The sequence below is a fragment of the Pectinophora gossypiella genome, chromosome 2 (assembly GCF_024362695.1).
Source record: "Pectinophora gossypiella chromosome 2, ilPecGoss1.1, whole genome shotgun sequence".
Classification (NCBI taxonomy): Eukaryota; Metazoa; Arthropoda; class Insecta; order Lepidoptera; family Gelechiidae; genus Pectinophora; species Pectinophora gossypiella.
Genome location: NC_065405.1, coordinates 1,546,676 through 1,571,712, shown reverse-complemented (window position 1 = coordinate 1,571,712; position 25,037 = coordinate 1,546,676). Strand labels below are relative to the sequence as shown.

The 25,037-nt window shown below is 37.5% G+C and overlaps 1 protein-coding gene across 1 annotated transcript in view; it reads left to right on the top strand.

The window, feature by feature from the left end:
- Nucleotides 1–4,467: 4,467 nt before the first annotated feature.
- Nucleotides 4,468–25,037, top strand: part of LOC126373495 (obscurin) — a 141,030-nt gene continuing 120,460 nt past the window's right edge. The window contains exons 1-2 of the mRNA XM_050019656.1: nucleotides 4,468–4,650; nucleotides 7,524–7,630. Coding sequence (XP_049875613.1) covers nucleotides 4,599–4,650; nucleotides 7,524–7,630 — 159 coding nt within the window. The 5' untranslated portion in view covers nucleotides 4,468–4,598. The remainder of the gene's footprint in view (nucleotides 4,651–7,523; nucleotides 7,631–25,037) is intronic.

Genomic DNA, 25,037 nt, shown 5'->3' with positions numbered 1-25,037 from the left:
AAAGACTCGATTAGATTACACATATAACATAAGCTCACGGCTACATCCCAATTGGGGTAGTCCGTGGTAGTACATACAACGCAAGATGAACTAAGTACTCACGTTTCACCGAGCTTTTTGTTACTAGACAAGATGTTATTTATCTTCGGAAAAGTGAAAACGAAGAAGCATAGTTTCGACGACAACTGATATTTAAATTATAATGGCGTCAGTGAACGTAAAATTCAGGAAAAACAGCGAAAATATTGACCCCAACAAATTACTTGCTAAATTTAAGTAACCTTAGAAACGGCCTCCGTGGTCCAATGTTTGAATGTTCGAATCCCGGTGGGAAACCACAAAAATCACTTTGTGATCCCTAGTTTGGTTAGGACATTACAGGCTGATCACCTGATTGTCCAAATGGATGATGAACCGTGCTTCGGGAGGCACGTTAAGCTGTTGATCCCGGTTACTCTTACTGATGTAAGTACGTAGTCATTGCATGATTCATATCAGGGACCTTTGGCGGTTCAATAATGACCATGACACCAGGGTTGATGAGGTTGGTAATCCACCTCTTAACCCACACGATAGAATAGAATAGTAACCTTACACACTAAATCATGTTGGTTCTAAACACAACATCTGCAATCAATGCCATCCTAAAGACAGAGCTAGTGTAAGTCTTGCATAGTTTCTTATGTAAATATAATTTAATACAGCTAACAACGCGTGTGAAATGCAAATAACTCTTGAGGAATTAACAACATACAGGTGTGATGCTCCAATATTTGCCAAATGTGCCGCCGCTATAATTAGTTCGCCTTTGACTCATCTTCCATAAATCATAGATGGTGAATCAAGGGGATTAGAGTCACGGTACATCCTGGACACTATTTTTTTTTTTTTGTTTTATCTCGCGATCAGTCTCATTGACTATAAACAGATGAGTTGGGTTTATATGGCATGGAGGACGCTACTCCCAGCGAAGTCAGTCCTTTCTTTGAAGTAGTCATTCAGCCTGACTGTCCTTATCGAAAATGTCTCGTTTCTTTTTTAGACGACGTATGGTTTCGGGAATAATTAGTTGCCCCGCAAGCTGATTTGGGTGCATTTGTAATATTTTATTGCATATTTCTTCTTTGACCATAGTGTACATTTAGAATTTCGTGCACTTCTGTTGTTTTGAAGAACCATGCGTTGGATATTTTTTTTTAATGTGTAGTTTTGCACCCTTTGTATTACTATTATGTTAGAAGCGCTGGCAGAGCCCCACAGTTTTATGCGATACGCCCAAATCGGTTTTAGAATTGCTGTATAAACTAGTAACTTGTTGTCAGTAACAGTATATAATAATCTAATCCGCCCGCGTAAGTGCGAGAGAGACCGGCAATCCGCGACTCCCTAACGGCTTACGGCCATTCAGAGTAAAGTGAGACCCAGAGGGGGTGAGGTAAATCTAGCTGGGCACCGATATGAATTGGTGCGGGGCGAAGAGTGTCCGTTCAGTACGTACTTAGTATTTATTATTATTTATTCTACGGTATTTGGGATTTTCCGTCCATTTATAGCAATTATACGAAACAAATTAGATGGTTACGTATTATTGGCCCCTTTTACCCGTCTACGGGTAATTTATTTTACCCCTGGACCCACCGACATATCCCCCTGAAAATATTAGGTCTTTACTTACGAAATTGCCGTTTTGTATGTATTATTAATTTGTTTCAAGAAGAAATTGTTTATATTGTCAAAATTGGTTATTTTTTATTTCTCAATACTTTCAATAAATTCACAAAGTAGCCATAGTTTGTAATGATCTGTATAACCCGTAGACCCACTGGCGATCAATGTTTAGAACGGTAAGACAAAGGTTAAAAAAAATACACGTGGACCCACCAGGGGACATGTTGGATTTTTTAAACTTTTTTTCGAATTTAGTGTTTTGCACTAGAATAATTTCCACTTTATTGTAGTCTACTTTTTAACTGACTTCAAAAAGTAGGAGGATTCTTAATTAGTGTTAGAGATCTGTGTATGTTAGCTGTGCACAACAGTGGGCGTCTATTATAAAAAAAAAATCTCCTAAAAGCTTTTGATCAAATAGAAAAGGTGAAGCATAGACTGATCATAATTTTAGCTTTACATTTTCGACTCTACATAATGTCTAATAAATAAATGAAATAATATTGTAGGCCTTGTCATTGTTACTTTTTAATACAGGTGCATTTGCCAAATGGTAGTGTAGTAAGTAATTCTATCAGATTTAACTCGTCGCGTGCATCATATGAACGATTTTATAGACAAACAAATTATAGTTTTATGCCACTGCGTCTGTCGTTATGTCATGTTTCATGTTTATTTGTCTCTGCATTTATTTGTCTTGTTTAAATGTACGTACCAACAAAGCCAGCTGCCATTTGGTATGAAATATATGAGTTACATTGATAAAGAATCTGTTAGCTAATTAAATAACTCACTAGTATTAAATATTAGAAGTGTCTAAATAGAGATAATTTCAAAATGAATGCTGTGGCAAACCGAGAAGGACTTACGATGACCAAATCGTAGTTATTCTTAGAAAAGGTTTAATACGACCTACTCTGAACCGGCGGCGTGCGTGTATGAAGCGATTGATGAATGTGGAGGAAGCAAAAGAAGTGTGTTAGTATCGAAACAAATGGAATTCTATAGTCTCTGCTTATCCCGGTGGGAAATAGGCGTGAGTTTATGTATGTGTGTATGCTGTGGCAAACCAGACACTAGGCTGGTTTCCAACAAGTCAAATCTGTTACTTTTTACTAAACGTCAAAACACGAAATTACTTGGAATTTTGTATGAAAAATCAACCTGTGACGTCATAGACAAACGTGATAAATTGTCGGACTTATTATTTCGTTTTTCTTGATTAAAATTCCTTATGCCTTAAATTGTGTACCGGGTGGGAGTCCTCAGCACTCCCCATTTGTCCGGTCAAATAGTTAATGCCATATCGTTGCCTTATAGTAAACACCGTGTAAGTGTGGCGAGGTAAATCGTGGACCGGCGATTGGTTTGATGAAATAAAAACACAAATATGCTGATGAAGCTGATCTGCGTGTAATAAACGTTTAGGGCACTTGAGATTACAATATTGCTTGTACGATATATCACGATATAATTACGTAAATAAAATAGGCGTAAGAGTCGACTAGTTGGTACGGACATTGAACAAAGAAGAAGGAATGACAGTTGAGAGTAAAGACAATACGTCTACATAAAAAGTCATGTTATTAATCTATGGTCTTATAAGGGTGATGCATACACGGTCAATACACGGTCAATTTCTAACAGTAAGCGCCTCTTTGAAAAATCATCTTTTCAAAAGGATTTGTTACCAAAACATAATGAAAGTAGTCCGTTTCAAGGTTTTGTTGAAGATAAACACTCATCAAAATGTGATTTTTCAAAAAGACGCTTAATGGATACCCTCCCGGGGTTTCACTTAGAGGACAATACGCGGCACGTAAAAAAAACTATTACAATACTTTATTAGCTTTATTACTATTACTATATATTTATAAGCTCACAACTACGTTTCAATTGGGCTAGTCTGAGGCACCTACATCGCAAGATCAACTAAGTACCCACACCTCACCCCTCTATTCTCAGTAGTTCCTTTAGCAGTTCCTCTGAAGGAACTACTGAGCATTTTTTGTCCTTGTAGTTCCCTCAAAGGAACTAAAGGAACTACTGAGACTACCAAGTTCCTTTATTTCTGTATCAAGGGTCAGGAATCACCGAGCTTTCTGTTAGACCAACATGATAGATTGTGAGCCGTGTCGCCGTCTATAATGGTGGAGCCATCTGTTTTAGTGCAAACTATACTTAAGATAAATTAATAATCCATTGGTGCAAGTCCGGTATTAGGGTACGAACCGGAGCTCCCCGACTGAGAAGCAAGCTGGTGTACCACATTACCACTGACTATCATTTAAAATACAAAATTAACTAATCATTATCTATTTCCGTGCTTCGGAAGGCACGTCAAGTTGTTGGTCCCGGCTATTAGCCTTTAAAACACCTCCACCAACCTATAGTGGAGCACCGTGGTGAAGTATGCTCCATATCCCCTCCGTTTGATTGAGGGGAGGCCTGTGCTCAGTAGTGGGACGTATATAGGCTGTTTATGTTTATGTAACCTATATTGAATTGGTATGTTTTTGTTTTGACGAAGTCTTCTATCGTGTGGGTTGTGAGGTGAATTACCAACCTCATCAACCCTCCAATCATCAATCAGGGTTATTATTGATCCGCCAAAGGTCCCTGACATGGCTCATGTAACGGCTACTTACTTACATCAGTAAGTAGTAACCGGGATCGACGGCTTAACGTGCCTACCGAAGCACGGATCGTCTTACTTTTTGGACAATCAGGTGATCAGCCTGTAATGTCCTAACCAAACTAAGGATCACAAAGTGATTTTTGTGATATGTCCCCACCGAGATTCGAACGAAGTCATTCTTTAGCATTTATTAAGCTTTAAGAAAGCAGTAAAAGCGAACGAAGATTTGTGACATTTAGTGAAAGACACGAACATAAATCTCCGAAGTGCTAGTGATATAGAAACACACAAAATGGATACAGAACACTTTACCGACACAGACATCATGACCCAAGAAGCCATAGGTCAGTGTTGATTGTTTTATGGACGAAATAAAATGAACAATGATTAAACCATCCATTATGTACATTCATTTGCATTTTTTGCTAGTAAAAAGTAAAAAAGTGCTTGTAGCAAAGTTGCCAACATTGAAAAGTATTATTGAACTCGGTGATGTATGTGATTAACATCATAGTATAAATTCAGTAATGCTTTGCTTAAATAGGGGGTAATGTGTGACTGCGACCAGCACCATCTATTGTGATCGACGCCTTATGCTACACTTAGCATAAGGCGTCGATCACCTCTAAGCCCTACTCTATGTGGTAGTCTATGTAGTGTATTTGCTTATTGGTGAGATCTTTAGCGCATCTATAGCCTTTAAAATAGACATACTTATGAAGAAAGAAAATCATGAAGACTAAATTAAAAAATGATAATGTTGGCAACTGTAAAACAAATAAAAAGAAATTAGTATCACTCTCATAATAACAGGCTTTAAATTTCTTAGTCTGCGCCACGAAAGAAGCCCCGTGGTTGCGGCGCTAGCGTCGCAGTTTTTGCGTAGTGTTATTATGGCTTGTCATTTAGTTCCATTGAAATCCGCGGGACTTGTGGCGCGTACTCTGCACTGAGATGTAATGAGGGACATTTTAGGCTACATTCCCTAAAATATATATAGATAGCGCTGTTCAAATTTAACGAGTAACTAGGTACATAATTGTTCAAAAATACAATGTACTGGCAGAAGCATATATAAAAGTAATTGTTGCTTGATATTTGGATTACATTTTGTAAATTATTATAATTATGTTGCTACCTACATCGCTTCTCTTTATTTTGATCATAATAAAATAAATAAATTATTTTTAATTATTATTAAATAATTAATTATTATAATTATTTTCAAAATAAATAAATTAATAAATAAATAAATAAAAATAATAATAAAATAAATAAATTATTTTATTTTATTATTTATTTTATAATAATGGGTGGAAGATGTAATTGTGCCTGGGTGTATTAAAAAAGGGTCATAGAGATGAAAAAAGGGATGAAAGATGCATATATCTGTTATCGAAGGCAAATGTCTACAGCGCCATCTATATTTTTGTTGGAGAATGTAGTCTTTAATTTCTTTTTAAGAATAGTCATTATATTAAACTTAGAATTTTATCGCGCTTATGCAGACGCCATATCCGTCAACGTATCAACAAACCATTATCCGTTCGCATATGTACAAAATCGTTTCATAAGTTACAATAATCATTGTTCATTTTACAAATGAAGTTCTAAATATTATATTGGCTGCGATCTTATGCTTTAGATATTTGCATTGAGGTAAAAACTGAATTACTCAAACGCTGACCGTAAAACGAATCATAAGCTATCTTCAATGAGGTACTTAACACACTTGTGAATACAGGAATGGTCTCTATAGTCAAAAATTATGTAATTCACTAGGTATACATGGGTGTTAGTGACAATGTAACGAAAACTTTAACGGGTTGATTCAGACCATGATTCCCAGTTGATATCAAATGGAATTTTCCGTCGCAAAAGTACCTATGGAACAGAAAATAATAAAAAAAACTCACTGAAATTTTAACGAATTGTTTATTATTTTACCGTTGCACCACCCAACAATTAGTATCCATGAATGACAAACGAAATTACACATATTTACACTGCTTTTCGTGTTGACTGAGGCTGTGACTGAGGTATTGTCGTTGGGTGTTTGCAAGACTCACGCGCAGAGAATTTGTGTTCAGTACCATCCGATGAAAATAGCTTATCTTCCTGATTATACTACGAATATTGCACTTGCACTTACAATACTTACAAATAATTAATTTAACAAGTAGTTAGAGCTACAGCACTTAACATTTTACACACTGCACAAAACCCTTCCTGCTTTTGTGTCCCATTTGTTAGTGTTTGTTAGTATTTGTGTCTTTGTTTATTTTACAATCAAAAAAAAATAAACAACAGCTTCAGATTGAAATATATTTTTTCATAATTAAAAATGTTTTAATTAATTGTAATTTTAATTAATAAGTCACTAAAATTGTATTTATTCAATTGTCGTGTTGTTTTTTTTTCTTCTTCATGGCCAACTTTTTGTGCTTCATTTTATTTAAGTACCTAATATATATTTATCTATTAATTTCGAATAACATTGTTCAATATTCAAAAATGACCGTTCACATTACGGCCAAGAGCGACCTATTCGACAAAAATCGTAATTTGGAAAGCACTAATGCTTTTTGTAGTTTTTTTGGACCGTCTGTGTTAACTGGCCAACTAGCATACCGCATTTAAATTAATAATAAGATTATCTCGATCCATCTGTAAATAGTATTTACCAAATACTTTTTTGTTTTGTTGGAAAATCGATTCACTATCAATCTATACTATCGAAGAAACTCGATAATATGAGATTTAATGAAACTCCAACTTAATATTATACAGACTAGGCCGGTTCAACTTTGGATGAGATTTTGTACGAATTCAACTTTACGTTTATATACTCGAAGTTCAACACAAGCAGTACTTTGAGTAAGTAGTGTGAGATTTCGTACGAAAATCTACATCTAAAGTACGATTGACCTTTTTAATTTTTTGATCAGAAGTCGATCTTTCAATGAAATTGGTGGCTAATCGGGCCGACACTAGCTTAACCTCATTTTAGTTTGACAGCTCTTTAAATAAGTGCCGTCCTTCACTAACAGTACAGACAAGAAAGAGATGGAGCTAGTTTTAGTCCTGTCAAATTAAGTTGGTAGTTGCTCAAATCGATACCAATAGCTTCATTTCTTTGCATCTTGTACCTATAATTCCATCCTTTCCTAAACAACCCGTCGGTGAGTGTGTCTAAAGCCCCGTGTGTGGTGATCAGAGTTCGGCGAGTGGGTGAGCCGCGTGGCGGTGCCGGCCGGCGTGCGCGCGCAGCGGCGGCTCAGCGAGAGGCGGGCGCGGGCCAACACACTGCGACTCATCATGGACGTGAGTATCGTAGCTTAAAAGACTCAATAGGACCATGTTATGTTGATTATAACAAAGATGACGTCACACATATACTTACCAAGTCAGTATATAGACATTCGCTCTGCGTAAATGTGGGTTTCCAGCAAAGTGAAGATGTGCAGGAATGAACTAATAACCGCGACATAGGGTCTCGGGAAAGACTGTTTAACTATACGTATTATGTCTGGAAATCTCGGCGTTAGGTTAGGTTAGATTAGTAATTTAAAACACTACACTACTGCTGTACTGTTGTTCTGTTCTGTGTACTGTCTAATGCTGTTACTCTAGACTCTAGAAATTTATTCGCTCTAGAGTCTAGAGCGAATAAATTTTATTTCATTGCATTTCAAACATATTGTTCTCTCTCGCTTTCTCTCAGACTGTGATTGGTCGATTCCGAGCGTCTCCGGTCCTCTCAACTCTTCTCTGCTTTAGTGAAACCAGGGCTTAGGTCATTCTGAGTTTACTAGTCAAGCCGCAAATCATAATAGGATCATAATAATAATTGAAACTTTATGCGACGTAGGTAAGTAACATTTTTACAATTACACAAACTACGTTGCGTGTGTAGTATGTATTCAAAAACCAAGTTTTATTTCACGAGCAGCGTAATTTTACGGTTGTACTGCCATCTGTTAGATGTCTATCGAACCTTTAAACCAGTATTAAAATTTACGAGTGTTTCTCCGGTTGAAAGATAGATGTCGTTACCGTCGCGAGAAGCTTCAAAACAGGTACTAACGGTACTAAAAGCCGAATCAAACCGCATAGTCATAAAGATGAAAATTTATTAACGTTGTTTTGTTACTAGTCGTAAAGTTGGTCTGAGCTCATTTAGTTTTTTTTATGTTTATTGAGAAAGCCATTATAAAAACATATTTAACAACACTTATTATCTAAACTTAAGCTATTTATAGCTTTCCCTAGAGTTAATGAAACCAACCATCCTACCAACCAACCTAGACCTAGAGTTGATGTTCCAGAAACTAAACGAAAGAGGCCAAAAAATTATTTTTTGAAAAGGAAAGTATCAATAAAAATATGAACATCTTAGCATAGTTATCTATTATCCAACCAGTTGACGCACTAATATCTGTGTAATAAGCTGGAGTAGCTACCTACACACCTATAGACACCATTATAAGTGTGCAGGTTTGAAGCGCCACTAGCAAGGCAACTGTGTAACTATTCTACAACCAGGCTATCTAACTACGACAAGGTTGCAATGGATATTGTTTACATTATTTATGTGGAGTACCTAACTAATACACCACGTAAAACTAAGTGTTTAGCCATACTAAAAAATTGGCACTAAAAGAAAGAAAGAAAGAAACATTTATTATTTAGGACACCACAGACACGGATTACATAAACAAAACGGGCGCAAATTAGGCGCTATTGGCCAGCATTTGTACTAACTGTCAATGTTCCTAATGATACGACACGCCGTCACTAGATGGCACTTATAACATGTAAGCTTATACAGTCAGGGACATCTAGTTATTCCATTGCGAAATTAAATATTAATACTACAAACCCCACCCATACAAAGAAAAGCGCTATTTAGTATCCATGCTCGCCATTGGTAGTAAATGTAGGTACGATCACGAATTCTATTATGTATACACTTTGAAACCATGTCACATTAACTTTTTGACAAATTAAACCGTAAGTCTCATTAAATGTCAAATATGATAGTGCGACAGGGTTCTGAAGTGGGTACATGATATTGCTCATGACTGTACATAATTTGTATGGAAGGGACGAGACATAGTTCAATCAATCAATCAATCAATAATACTTTATTGCACAACAACATAGTTATACTAATCATGTTTCCAGAAACTTTCTCTGCGGCTAGCTGTTATCGCACAGCGTAAAAATTACAAGGACCAAGTAGTCCCAAAACTATACGTAAACTAATCCAGTGCCAAAGCTGTGTGCAATCACAGAAGTCAGTGGTTTGGCGGCCTCAAAACTTGCTTCAGTTTTATTAATTTTATTTCATGTGGTGTAGTTTAGGCGATGCAGCGTCTGTGGAGAGGGTACTTCACCCACGTCAGCTGAGCTACAGCCATTTTAAAAGCTGCCACAGAAACGCTGTTTGAATCATCTGATAAAGGCCTGAGTTGAGTTTATTAGTGGGTTTAAGCAACATTATTGCTGTTCTTCGCCTAGCTTTATTGTTAGATTATGTATTCTTTTGTAGGATAAACGTGGTGTAAGCGTTTATTTATATTCCTTTTTATTAAATAATAAAAAAAATAAAACTGTTATAAGTATTTAGTGACTCATTGGCGTCGCATTGCGAAGTAAATACTTTACTGAAAGTGAAACTATAAAACTACTTCGATCCCGAAATCACGAAGCAACCTTCAAAAGAAAAATTTCAGATGTCGCTTTCAAGGTCTGCACTTTGCCTAATGTAAACAAATGTTCTTTGCCAAAAAAGGCGCGTAATGACCGGTACTGACCACATTCAATAACCAAAGCTGCCAAAATGAGATTATCTCTTTATATTTAGAAGCGAGATTTAATATAAATTCATTTCTAAACATGATTTATACTTGCAACAATGCTTATTGGCCAAAACATCACAATATTATTTATTTTTAGGCATTTCTATAAATACACCGGGAATGTTGTTTCTCAAACAAACTAGCGCCATCTATTGAGGGAGCTGTGAACTACATCGTTTTGTTAAGTAGTACACGTATGCGACGGCTTGTGTCGGACATGATGTGTTGAATTCGTTTTAGTTCATATAGATCATCACAGATGGCGCTATGGTATACACTCGTGCTAAACATCACAGCTTACGTGCTTTTCGTCTCGTCACCATTTTTTTAAGTTTAAAATGTTAGTAAATAGAGTGATGTAGGTATTTAGTAAGTATGCCCCACTTGTCATGTAACCAAGGGAAACTGTTGTCAAACACGAACTAAGTTTAAAAACAAAAAAAAATATATGCCACTTGTGTTTTTATTAATATTAGATGAAACAGTCTTCTGTAAATCTGAAATAGCCCATTTCGGGGGACGTGTGATTATTTACGTCATAATATCACGGGTTCGATTCCCAGGTCGGACTCTAAACCACTGCATTCGATTTATGAGTTTGAATTCATATTTAGATTATAGATAATATAATTAAAAAACAAAAAAAAAAAATTAAATTAAATTGAATAAAATCAAATAAAATTAAAATTATCAAAGTCGTCATAAATTAAATAAAATTAATATATAAAATAAAATTAATTGTCATCACATGATGTCCAAGACATGTGCCCGGTTAATGGTGATATGCTCGCCCCCTATTACATGGGACTTAAACATAGCTGGCGAGGAATGTATATGACCATTTCATGAAAATTTCATGATTTTATTATTTTTTTTTTGTTTTTTAATTATATTATCTATAATCTAAACATGAATTCAAACTCATAAATCGAATGCAGTGGTTTAGAGTCCGATCTGGGATTCGAACCCGTGATATTATGACGTAAATAATCACGCGTCCCCCGAAATGGGCTATTTCGGATCCACGGAAGACTATTTCATCTAATACGTCCCACTGCTGGGCACAGGCCTCCCCTCAATCAACCGGAGGGGGTATGGAGCATACTCCACCACGCTGCTCCTATGCGGGTTGGTGGAGGTGTTTTTTTTACGGCTAATAGCCGGGACCAACGGCTTAACGTGCCCTCCGAAGCACGGAATCATCTTACTTTTTCGGTAAGTCCTTACCAAACAAAGGACAGTCTCACAAAGTGATTTCGACAATGTCGCCATCGGGAATCGAACCCGGACCTCCGCCGCCTCCTCCTCCGGGCTCCTCGTGAGCCTAACGCTCTAACCACTAGACCACGGAGGCTTATGTTGTTGGATGATGCATATTAGGCAAATTAATAAATAACCTATTGAAAGTGGAATAAAGTTCATAGGCGTGTACCCCGAGTCTCCCAAAGCGCTAGTTAGCTATTTCCACCCGTCTATTTCTGCACTTGTAGTTATATTGTTGTGTCGACTGACACGGCTGGACAGGCGGCTCACCAAATTAACTAACGTTGCAAACTGTTGCTCCGGTAGAAGTTACAGAATGGAATCATCATCTGCAGGGCTTTTTTTAACCCCCGACGCAAAAACGGCGGGGTGTTATAAGTTTGACGTGTTTGTGTGTGTGTGTGTAAATGTGTATGTGTCTGTCTGTGGCATCGTAGCTCCCAAACGGATGATCCGATTTTAATGCGGTTTTTTTTGTTTGAAAGGTATATCAGTCTAGAGTGTTCTTAGCTATATTTGGTGGAAATCGGTTCAGGTCCTCAAGGTCATCAGGTCGTTTGTTCTGACAAACTACATTTGATCTTGATCTGACGTTTGAAACACTAATGTCTTCTGGAACCACTGAGCTGGTCTGCTGTTAGTGTACTTTGTTTCTGACCGGGGTATTTTTAAATTTTAAATTTAATATTTAAATTTTCTCTTTATTTAAGGAGTTTTATCTGACGAAAAGATAATGTCACTCCGTAGTGACTTCTTCGATTCTACAACTTACACAAACTAAAAACAATAATGTTTAGGCTTAAAACAAACCGTTCATCCACTTCTTTTCAAGCTCATTACAGTTTTGTACAGTGTCATAGCAGGGCTAATATGCGCAACGTAATAAAATTATCGATCGATTAAATTCATTTTGTCGAAATCGATGATTTTGTTTTTTCCCCTAACATGCGTGCCACGTGATTTTGTTCGTATTTTAACAGAACGACATGACTTATTTGGGTTCACATATAAGCACCAATCGACAGAACGACATAATTATATCGTCAGAATCGATAAAATGACCGTGACTAAATTTTATCACGTTGGACATGTTAGACCTACTGGTCTGCTTTCTGCTGTAACGGGAAAAAAATTACGTTAATTCTAAAACCATTTCGAGATTTCCTCTTGATTAGCGTTATTTCTCTATGTTTAGCTCTCAAATCAGCCTAATAGCGTTTATTTTAGCAAAAATCGTGTACTTATTTGACCTTCATGTGACTTCTAAAGGTAGTTTGTTTACCCAAATTGTCGTTGCCAAATGCCGTTTATAATAAATATTTTTTTACATAATCTGTGGTCATCACTAGTATTGACGAACAATAATAAAAACGGTTCTCTCGTGCAGACAGAAATATAATATATTTTTTCTACTCCTCTACTTTAATCTGGCATTTAAATAACCAAAAAGTCTAATATAAGTACATACATAATTAAACTCTTTGAAAAAGTGTACGCTCTATGGCCTATAAAAGCATTGTTTACAAAGTGTAACTGTACTATAATGTCGCCAAAAAAGCATTGTTGTTGTTTTTTTTTTTTTTTGACCTGGAAACTGGCACCTTTACTTTGTTTGGTGCCATAGATATACTATAAAAAAAAAGTATACATTTGCCGCCATTTTCCCGCGCGTTGGAAAATAAATTGGAAAATTTTTGTGTTTCGTTTAAAATTACGTCGTCGTAGAAAAAGTATTGTATGCAACGTTGTATAACTAGGTCAAAAAATGCTCGTGGCGTCTCTTATTGCGATGTTCGCCAAGGCTCACATCGCAACTCACGCCACTCGCATTTTTTGACCCTTCTTATACAACTGTTGCATAAAATACTATTTTACAAGAACAAAAAAAGTCATTTTCAAAATCAAAGACTATAAAAGAATAAAAAAACTATATAAAAGAGGTAAAATTATATAAAAAGATGCGCTATCTTGCACAACTAGGCTAAGGTGTCCTACAAGATAAGAAAATGACAGGTATATAAAATAAAATTGCGTAATGTCTACAAGAATCAGCACCATTGCAATAATATTAAGCTAATTAATAGTAACGTATGGAACATAGCATCTAACCTAATCTAGGAATACTTTATAGAAATATAAACAAGGTTCAAAGTGTATTGCTCATTCGATATCCGGTTCTAGTACGTAAACAAGTTCTGAAATACACCAATTGTTTACCTCATTCATACGCCAATATTCCTTTCCAGTTGCGTAGCATTGCCCGTGGTCAGTTTAGTAGCCGTTTGCGTAATATAAAGTACTTCATGGTAGGCGCTCCCCATTTGTCCGGGTGAGAGCCTTCAGTGCTCCTCATTTGTCCGGGTGACCCCACGTAATAGATTAAAGAGGATGGAAGGTCTAAGTGAGAGCGAATCGCGCGCCATACAAGTATGAGCAAAAAGTTCATACTTCAATTATAAAATCAATCCAAATAGAACTCAAAATTGTCAATCCAAATAGAACAAGTCAATACTCTCATAAATAACTGGTAGGTATCTGTATTTTAGCGTACAAACCTACTTACCAGAATGTTTGGCAAACTTTTTCTTCACGGCGTCTGATGGTATTCCACCTTCGTGCTTTAGCGGAGTAGGTGGGCGGAGTATGCTATTAAAATCCACTCTACTCTGGGCTATTTTCGTCTATCACATTCCTGAGTAGCCACTAATAGTCATAAATATGTGGCGAAGGGACTGAGATGTTTGTGGTTGTCACAGATTGTAGACATTTTTGTCTGGTTCCTCTGTTGGTAACATTCAGCAGAAGATTATTAAAGTAGGAATCCGTCATAGCACTGTTCGGGGAACGCGTGACTTACATGGTTATTGTCGCACACAGCTGTTGTTGTGCTCTGCCTGGTGTGTAGAGGATGGTAAAAAATACAGCGACTTTGACTTGACCATACATAACATACATAAACAGCCTATATACGTCCCACTGCTGGGCACAGGCCTCCCCTCAATCAACCGGAGGGGGTATGGAGCATACTCCACCACGCTGCTCCAATGCAGGTTAGTGGAGGTGTTTTTACGGCTAATAGCCGGGACCAACGGCTTAACGTGCCCTCCGAAGCACGGAATCATCTTACTTTTTCGGACAATCAGGTGATTCAAGCCTGAAAAGTCCTTACCAAACAAAGGACAGTCTCACAAAGTGATTTCGACAATGTCCCCATCGGGAATTGAACCCTTTCGGGAATCGAATTGAGTTGACCACGTTATATTATTAAATAATTAGGCACGCACAATTATACGTTATTTACAGTTCGTTGATCGTAGAAGAATAAGAAAAAGAGAAAAAGTTTTGGCATTTTTATGTATTAAAAAGAAAAAAAAATTGTTGGATGTTGGCAACAGTTATGTCACGGGTTTGAACCGCGGTTCGGGACCTAAACCACGGAATACGACTTTATGAGTTTGAATTCATGTTTTGGATCATAGTAATATACCAACATTGATTTAAAAAATGTGTTGCTGTTGCAGTTTCTTGTCATTTATTCTCCTCGGCCATAACACCTTGCGAATTGACATAGGTTCAAAAGTGTTAAGTTGGTGTTCAAAATACTCACGATGAATAAACGAATCTTGCCTTCAGGCAAGTCTGGGGCCAAAAGCAAACCTATCAAAGATAAAAAAATATCTGAGTCTTTACCAAGCGTATTGTTCACAAGGTTAAATAAAAAAAATTCGACATGAACGTCTGGTCACCTATTTACCATCCATCTTACAATCATCGCCGTTCACTTATAGCCATCAAGCAACCCAGTTGTCAACAACCTGACTAAAAAAAAAAGCGTATTCATGGACAGTCCTAACACAATTCTCAGAACCCAGAGTATTATTACAAGAGTGGCCCGGTAATCTCACGGCCCTGAACTACTTCGCTAATTATATGCGCTCTGGAAATCCAGATACGTCGGCAATCTTAGCGAAATTAACAACAAATGGTACATGCATTAGGGTTAGATTTGATTACGTCATGTAACGAAAATAATTTTGAATGTTTTTGGAAGAGTAAAAAGAAGACAGTTGTTTGTCGTCCCATTCTCCTAAGTCGACTTAAATAGGTCATCGTCTGCCAAGCGTTATTCCGTTTTTACAGGGTCCGATTACCTAACCTGAAGATTTGACATGTTCGGATTTTTACAAAAGCGACTACCTGTCTGACTAAAAAGTGTCAAAGTGGCAGCTTTTGACCGACTAGCTGTGGAGAATGTAAAGCGCCGAATTCCGGCGGTCTTTCAATCATTCTTATTCAATCCGGCTAATGGTTAACCTGTCGCATTATAAAACAGCAGCTAGCCGTAGTTTAGGTAGGATATTATAACCTATCAAGATTGCAATTGCTTTCTCGGTGGTTAAAGTGGCCACATTGAAGCAATTCATCTAAAAAAAAAGCAATATATTGTTTTAAGTTTACGCGGTTATTATCATAATTAAAGCCCCATTAAAACGCTGTAAGAACCCGTTATTATGTGCTTTAATTATTTTAAAAAAGCAATATTGCAATTTGACATTTGCGCAAATAAAAGTAAGTGAGCAATGCACACAAATTGTTTTTTTAAATGAATAGGCTAGATTCCAACTAGTCAAATCAGTTACTTTTTACTAAACGTCAAAACACGATATTACTATGGAATTTGCATGAAAAAGCAACCTGAGATGTCATAGAAAAACTTAATAAAATGTCGGAGTTATAATTACGTTTCTCGTGATAAACAATTCATAAGTAAAGTTAAATAGAAAAACGAATTTCATAATTTAGCTTGAACCTTGTACAGTCATGAGCAATATAATGTACCCACTTTAGGACTCTGTCCCACTAACATATTTGACATTTAATGAGACTTACAGTTCAATTTGCCAAAAAAGTTAATGTGACATGGTACCAAAGTGTATACATATTAATGCTTGTGACCGTTCACGACCCAACTTCGATGTGACCTTTTTAAACCCTCAATCAACCGGAGGGGGTATGGAGCATACTCCACCACGCTGCTCCACTGCGGGTTGGTGGAGGTGTTTTTACGGCTAATAACCGGGACCTACGGCTTAACGTGCCCTCCGAAGCACGGAATCATCTTACTTTTTCGGACAATCAGGTGATTCAAGCCTGAAAAGTCCTTACCAAACAAAGGACAGCCTCACAAAGTGATTTCGACAATGTCCCCATCGGGAATCGAACCCGGACCTCCAGATCGTGAGCCTAACGCTCTAACTACTAGACCACGGAGGCTGTTGATCTGTATCGTTATTCGCTGATCGTTATGAATGACTGTTAATGCAGCCGGGACCAACGGCTTAACGTGCCTTCACGGAGGAGCTCGAGATGAAAACTTTTTTTTGTGGTCACCCATCCTATGACCGGCCTTTGCAAAAGTTGCTTTACTTCAACAATCGCAGACCGAGCGCGTTTACCGCTGCGCCACATAGCTCATAGCAATATACAATATTACTTTTCTGTAGTATTATACAAGTGGCGTGGGCAGAACAGGCCCCGAATAGTTCCAGACAAACTACGAGACGTTTCGACGCCGGTTTAACGTTAAGTTTATTTTCAAAGACTTCTCTGAAACTGACAGTAAGGGTCGCGGACCAAGAGCAGCATCGAGGCGAACACTGTTAACTTTATTACCAGTGTCATAAGGTGTAGTATTGTTCGACAACAACAATTTTTTCGCGCAAGCTCTTTTTAACATCATCCAAGGTATGATAAGCAGCTGAACGTGTTCTATGTTTTTTTTTTTCACTACCAGCTTAGTCGATAATTTGAGTTTGAATAGAAAGTTTAATAGATAAACGAAAATTTTATAAGTTAGCTTGAACCTTGTTCACGAACCAACTTCGCAAGTCTGTAATTGCTTTCTCGGTGAAAAAAAAGGCAACATCAAAGCAATTTATCTAAAAAAAAACAATATTGCAATTTGACATTTGCGCATATAAAAGTTAAAGTAATTCTTCTCTAATGTGAGGTTGTGAGGTGAATTACCAACAGATTTACTTACATCAGAAGTAGTAACGTGGACCAGCGGCTAACGTTCCTTCCGAGTTCCGAAGCATTGTTTCGTCTCATTTTTTTAAGGCAATTTTATTCTGCCATGTCCAGTCCTAGGGACAGTCTCACAGTGTTTTTTATGAAACTTTTCACCACCGGGAATCGAACCAAAGACCTCCGGATCGTGAGGTTGTGAGAAGCTGCAGTGTTATTACGCGGACGAGACGTTCGTTATGAAATTCCAAGTGTTACATTATATTAGTTAATTATGTTACACTAGCTTTTGCCCGCGACTCCGTCCGCGTGGCGTGTTATAAAAGAAAGATCTTTGTGTGTGTGGGAGAAAGGTTAAAAAATGCTTAATTTTATTATTTTTAAATGAGGTTACAGTATAAGTTAAATAATGAATTGTTATTAATTTCTAGATTATTTAGTTTATGATTTGGTTTGATATTTTAGGAAAATACGATCAGTTTCGAAAATTTAAACAAAATTTAAAAATTACAACAGAAATACGCCGTGAAACGTCCGCCTGGAAAATTCAACAGAAAACTACCTACGAAAGATTTGAACCATCCAAGAGTAGTGAAAAGTTCGCCCGCAAAATTCAATATTTGACACGACCATCAACGACGTCTGCCCTCACGCGTCTGCCGCGTTCCGGTTGCTCACTCGGGTATCTGCCCCCCCTCCGCGCCTCGCTACTGCTGTCGCCGCCCCACAAACGCCGCCGCTGCCGCGACGTTTCTTGGTTGCCACTACCGCGAGCTATAAATTTCAAGCCTCTAACTCGCTTCCCGTTCCCAGGGAAATGTTTAACTTTGCATTCACTAAGGTATATAATATATGCATGACAAATTTCAAGCATCTAACTTATGCAGTTTAGATTTTTTCATACAATTTTTTTTACCCGCCAATTCCCATTTTTCAAAATACAGCCATAACTAAAATTTATATTTACTAAGGTATGCATGCATGCTTTTATTCGTAGCATGCATGCTAGATTGAAAACATCTATCTTACGCGGTTTAGATTTTATCATACAAATGTTTTTTTCCCGCTAACTCTCGTTCCCGTGGGAATTTTACAATATCCAGTTGCAACTAAGCTTTAAGTTAACTATGGTACCTGCATGCCAAATTTCAAGCGTCTAACTTAAGCGGTTTACAATTTTTATACAAAAGGGTTTTCCCGCTAATTCCTGTTCCCGTGGGAATTTCGAGAATTCCTTTCTTAGTGCACCTCTACGGTATCTAAGCTACGTCCCTTCCTAATTTCAAGTGCCTACGTTTAGCCGTTTAGGCTGTGCGTTGATATGTCAGTCATTCAGTCAGTCAGTTTCTCCTTTTATATATTTAGATATTTCCGTCATACATGATTTCTATGTACCTTCAACCATTAAGGCTGCTCACGCGACGGAAGCTTAAAAAATGGAGTAACTTCTCCCGTTTTCCCAAAATTTCCCTTCACTTCTCTGCTCCTATTGATTGTAGCGTGATGAAAAGTATACTATAACCTGCCCAGAAGAATAAAGAATAATTGTACCAAGTTTCATTAAAATCCGTCCAGTAGTTTTTGTTTCTATAAGGAACATACAGACAGACAGACAGACAGACAGACAAAAATTTTACTGATTGCATTTTTGGCATCAGTATCGATCACTAATCACCCCCTGATAGTTATTTTTAAAATATATTTAATGTACAGAATTGACCTCTCTACAGATTTATTATAAGTATACGAGTAGATACTGAATAGAGATATTTTTGAATTTGAGCTCAACGCTTTACCCATTTGACCACCGAGGACGTTCTTCTTCGTCGTTGGAGTTGAGGTTCGATGAGGTTGGTCACCCACCTCACAACCCACACGATAGAAGAAGATTTGAACTCAGAACTAAATACATATTTGTATATTGTTAGCGATATCTATTGCCAATACCGACCTACTTCCGCGGTTGCACAACAAATAGTTATGATTACATTATTCTACCTTGATTCCATATAAATTAATTATGTTTGATTTAATTATTAATTTATTGATTTTATCTTTGGCATGTAGAACACATTGATTTAGAATCATTTTCGTATTTTTACTTTTTTTGTTTACGACTAGCATAAAAAGCGGCCATGTTGAATTTGGAATCATTGTTCGCTGGGTCATCGAAGGAGACACATTAAAAAGAAAATATCGAGTGTACAGTCATGAGCAATATAATGTACCCACTTTAGGACTCTGTCGCTCTAACATATTTGACATTTAGTGAGACTTACAGTTCAATTTGTCAAAAAAGTTAATGTGACATGGTACCAAAGTGTAAGTGTGTATTAATACTCGTGACCGTATATATATCCGCGCATTTCATTTCCCGCCATATCCTGACTATTCTTAACAATATTCTTGTTTCTATCCCGCGGGTATCAAAACAAAACAACATGTAGTTAGGGTTTTTCGTTATATTACCTCATTCTTGTAAAACCAAAGAAATCGTGAGAAACAAATACATTACGAACACGTCGACAGGAGGAATGAAAGACCATTTGACAATTTCACTCAGTGGTCGATAAGAAAAAACTGATTAAAATTTTTGAGTGTTTCGCCACATTGCCTTGGGGTGTTCTCTTGCCAACAAGGGTCTCTATTAATCACGACAGAAGCTGTCATTGCGCAACTGTCTTTGCGCCGGCGCTCTTTAGTCGTCATATTCTTTGATATTGTCATATGTGTAATTATGTACGCCCTTGGTAACCAAGTCTACAACACAAAAGACAACTGTTCGGAGACTGTAACGTGTGATTTACATCGCAGTGTTACAGTTTCTATTACGGCCTCTGTGGTCCAGTGGTTTGAGCGTTGGGCTCACGATCCGGAGGTCCCGGGTTCAAATCCCGGTAGGGACATATCACAAAAATCACTTTGTGATCCCTAGTTTGGTTAGGACATTACATGCTGATCACCTGATTGTCCGAAAGTAAGATGATCCGTGCTTCGGAAGGCACGTTAAGCCGTTGGTCCCTGCTACTATTTTTATGTAAGTAGTCGTTACGTGAGCCATGTTAGGGGCCTTTGGCGGCTCAATAATAACCCTGACACCAGGGTTGATGGGGTTGGTAAGCTACCTCACAACCCACACGATAGAAGAAGAAGACAGGTTCTATTCCCGGCTTGGGCTTTAAACCACTGAATACGACCTTGTGAGTTTGAATTTATGTTGGGATCATAGATAATTGATATCGCGTGGTTTCCAGGATTTGTGGCCTGCTCGCCCCCATTAGGCTGCTTTTCCACCAGAGCGAGGTAGCCAAGCGGTGTGCGAGGAAATAATCCACCAATAGAATAACAGCCTCCGTGGTCTAGTGGTTAGAGCGTTAGGCTCACGATCTGGAGGTCCGGGTTCGATTCCCGATGGGGATATTGTCGAAATCACTTTGTGAGACTGTCCTTTGTTTGGTAAGGACTTTTTAGGATTGAATCACTTGATTGTCCGAAAAAGTAAGATGATTCCGTGCTTCGGAGGGCACGTTAAGCCGTTGGTCCCGGCTATTAGCCGTAAAAACACCTCCACCAACCCGCAGTGGAGCAGCGTGGTGGAGTATGCTCCATACACCCTCCGGTTGAAGGGGAGGCCTGTGCCCAGCAGTGGGACGTATATAGGCAGTTTATGAATGTTATAGAATCACTTCAAGGCAGGAGCCTTGCTCAGCTCAGCTCTGGTGGAAAAGGGTTTATTAGCGAAGCGAGGTCATTCTACATACAAAACAAGCGTGAAATTGAATTTATATCGGTTCGTATTGAAAATTTAAAATGCAGCTTACGATATTTTCTCGAAAATTTTTCTCGGAAGTTGTTAATATTAAAATTTTGTAGTCATATATTTGTGTCATAATTATATGCGATCACTCATTAAACTCGTGCCGTAAATCGGTAAACAAATTAAGAGAAATGCGGACACCTTCACTCTGCGTGTTACACATATTTCACCAATTTATGAAGAAATATTTCATACGAAATGTTTTGGAGTAAAAATTTCCGCTCTGCATTTGAATATTGTGACTTCTTGGAATATTTTTTGAGAAATTATTAAAATTCGGCATTCAATGAGGATAGGGAGGGGATTTTATCTAAATATATAAAATAAAGCTTAGTTACTGATAGGTACTTAATAATAATAATACTAGTATAAGTAGGTAGTATATAATAATTTCTAAATTAAGTATAGTTATATAAGAATAGAGAGTCCCATTGCATTATTATAATTTATATAAAATGTTTAGAGTTTATAAAAATAATTTAGTTTTAAGTTATTGTTGAGATACTTTTGCGGTGCCCTTACAGGGTGTCACATGTTTGTACATATTTACTTATAAGAACTGTAATACCATGTGACATGCAATGAAGAAATAAATAAATAACCCACATTCCCGAGAAGTGCATTTTCGGAGGTATGTGGCCTAACCTGTATAGGGCTGGTATTCCCTTCACGCAATAGAAGGTCAGATAGGCAGTCGCTTATGTAAAAAACCGGACCTGTCAAATCTTCAGGTTAGGTAAGCGGACCCTATGAATAACAGCATAATGCTAGAAAGATCATGATTCAAATTCAGCATTATCGGAATGTTATTCCTTACCAGAACAACAAGTACTTATTGAATTATAGACAACTTTATCATACTGAGTGTTAGTGAGACCACACCGAATACTGAGGATGATTCAGACCATGATTCTGAGTTCATATCAAGTGGAATTTTCCGTCGCTACTAACGACTAGTTGGCCAAAACCGTAGGCACATCTCTTCTTCTCCTTCTATCGTGTGGTTTGTAAAATAGATTAACCTCATCAACCCTGGTGTCAGGGTTATTAGTGAGCCGCCCAAGGCCCCTTGCATGACTCATGTAACGACTATGTCAGTAAATAAACAGGACCAAGGTTTTAACGTACCTTCAAAGGCACGGATCATCTTACTTTCGTGCCTCACAAATTGACTTTTGTGATAGGTTCCCACCGGGATTCGAACCGGGACCTCCGGATAGTGAGCCCAACGCTCAACCACTGGACCACGGAGGTACATCAAAAACAAGACACATTAAAAACCACATTCTGTTCCAATTTTCACCAGTATATTAACCTTTTACTCTCTTCCTACTTGCACATTAATCCCCGCATTTGTCTGCCGAGGTTCATGTCGTGGGGATATTAATGCGTGTTCACGAAGGGCTTAATAAAGTATCCCGCCAGATTTACGAGCTTATAATTAGTTTGGATGTCACCCAATTCGGTGCGCCGTTTTCCTGCAAATGCATCATAGTTGTCAACCCAAATTACTTCTGGTATAACTGGCAAATAATTATTTTTGATTTGGAGATTCTCGCTAACATAATATGAGCTCACGAGTATATTCCCAATCAGAGGTACATCCAAAGAATTCTTATTATAAAGATGCCGCGGGAACATAGCTGGGATAGAAATATGCACGAATCGATCATATCATATGTGGCAACGACTGTATTATAAAACTTTCTGCATCGTTTATTGCTTCTTTGCATAGTGCAAGCACAACCAGCGCTTCTGTTACTACGCTATGTTACTACGCTACATATAGGATTATTTGCAAAAAATAGCGATCGGCACATTGTTAATACCCGGAATAAAAATAAACTTGCTTTACAAGTCAGTCGATTACATAAGATTACTAAATCTTTTAAGGGGCAATGTATACGTTTTTACAATAAGATTCCCATTGACATTCAGAATTTGCCTTTCAACTGCTTTAAGACAGTAGTTAAACAAAAACTTTACAAAAAAGGTTATTATAAAGTTAGTGATTATTTAGAAGATATGAATGCATGGGATTAACTGTCTGAGAACTGATATTAGGCAGCTAAATTACTCAATTGTATATCAATATTTTATGTTTATTTTTATTTTATTTTTAAAGAACGTCTAGGGCCCTGTGCCGAGGTTTTTCTTGCAGCTTCTTTTCCCCGGCTATACAGGTTGTGAGAAGCTGCAGTAGTTTTAGGCGGATGAGACGTTCGTTATGTAAAAATTGACGATTCAAAGTGTAACTATGTTACCTACTGAATAAAGATATTTTTGAATTTGAATTTGAATATGAACGACGGGATCCCCAGAATATTTATTTTTTTGACGTGACTTTTTGTAGATTTGCCGCCGTTGGCATTAACTACTTGGCCGGACAAAACCTGAATAGAAGAAAGAGATTGAAATGGCCCTAAAGCACATTTTGTAGCCGGTACAACCCCACTCTCTTGTACTACTACTGCTGGAAACAGATAGCTACGACAACTCTACTGCTTCTCAAATTCCGTAGCCACTTTACCTTTTTTTTTTTTTATATGACGTGACTTATTGTAGATTTGCCGCAGATGGCATTAACTACTTGGCCGGAAGCCACTTTACCGGCAATGTGTTCATTTTATGTGTTAGACAATTTTATAATTTCTTTTCGTAAGATACCCAAAAAAAGTATTTTTTGATAAAATAGCCTATCATGCTAAGGTTTTCAGCTTGCCTGTGATAAGGAGGGCATCTCCTTGCATGATAGTTCTTGTCAGTGTAGCATTCTCTGTTTTTGTCTATCCAGGCCATTTTCATTGACTTCTTTCTTTTGTTCTTCAAAGAAAAGTAAGTAAAAGAAAATATTGTCTCGGCTGCCTAGGCCAAAATACCGCTTGACTGCTTCGACTACTTCGTCAAACGGTGCACTGGGAAAATCGCCAACTACCTGAGCCAATTGTCGTTTACCAAGAAAAATACACTATTTCTAGCTTTTGAACCTGAACTCTGTTAACTGTGGGTAGTCGCAAATAATACTAGCGAGGTGAAAAACTTGACAAGTGACGTCAAACCATAGAGCAACACGGCGCCAAACTCTCGAAACAGTTGCGTTATTTCAAAAAAAGTTTAAAAAAAAGGTGTCCCAATCTGTATTTTTTTTCAGTTTGTTCTTCGATCACTTCGACACTGGCGGAAATGGTTGTAAGACCAACAACCACTGGACCACAGAGAGTTTTACCACCAGTCTAACAACGCATAACTTAAGCTCACGACTATAAATCGGGGTAGTTAGAAGTACATCCATCCCAAGATGAATTACTAAACACCCACACTTCACCAAGCTTTCTGTTAGACCAACGTGATGGGTCGTATTGCCGTCTATAATGGTCGAGCCAACTGTTTTAGTGAAAACCGCGCTTCAGGTTCAAACCGGAGATAGGGAATGCAATCCCGATCTCGCCAGATCTCGTCTAATTTTTCGGGATCAATCCCGAAGCACAATATCGGAATCATAAGGACGAGATCCCGTTCGAGATTGACGGGATTGGGCGATGGTCCTTGAGTTACCTATACGTTTTGTTTTGATTATGCTGATTTCCTAAGAAAACTTAATTATTTAGTTAGTAATATCGAAGAAAACAAGGTTTTGCTTTCTTTCAAAAATATATTTTTTTAATTTAAGTACCTCACTATCATAAACAAACACTTCATCGTTTTCAGCAATCTGAAACTTTATTTATTTTTTATCAACTAGAACCCAAAATTTTCAGGA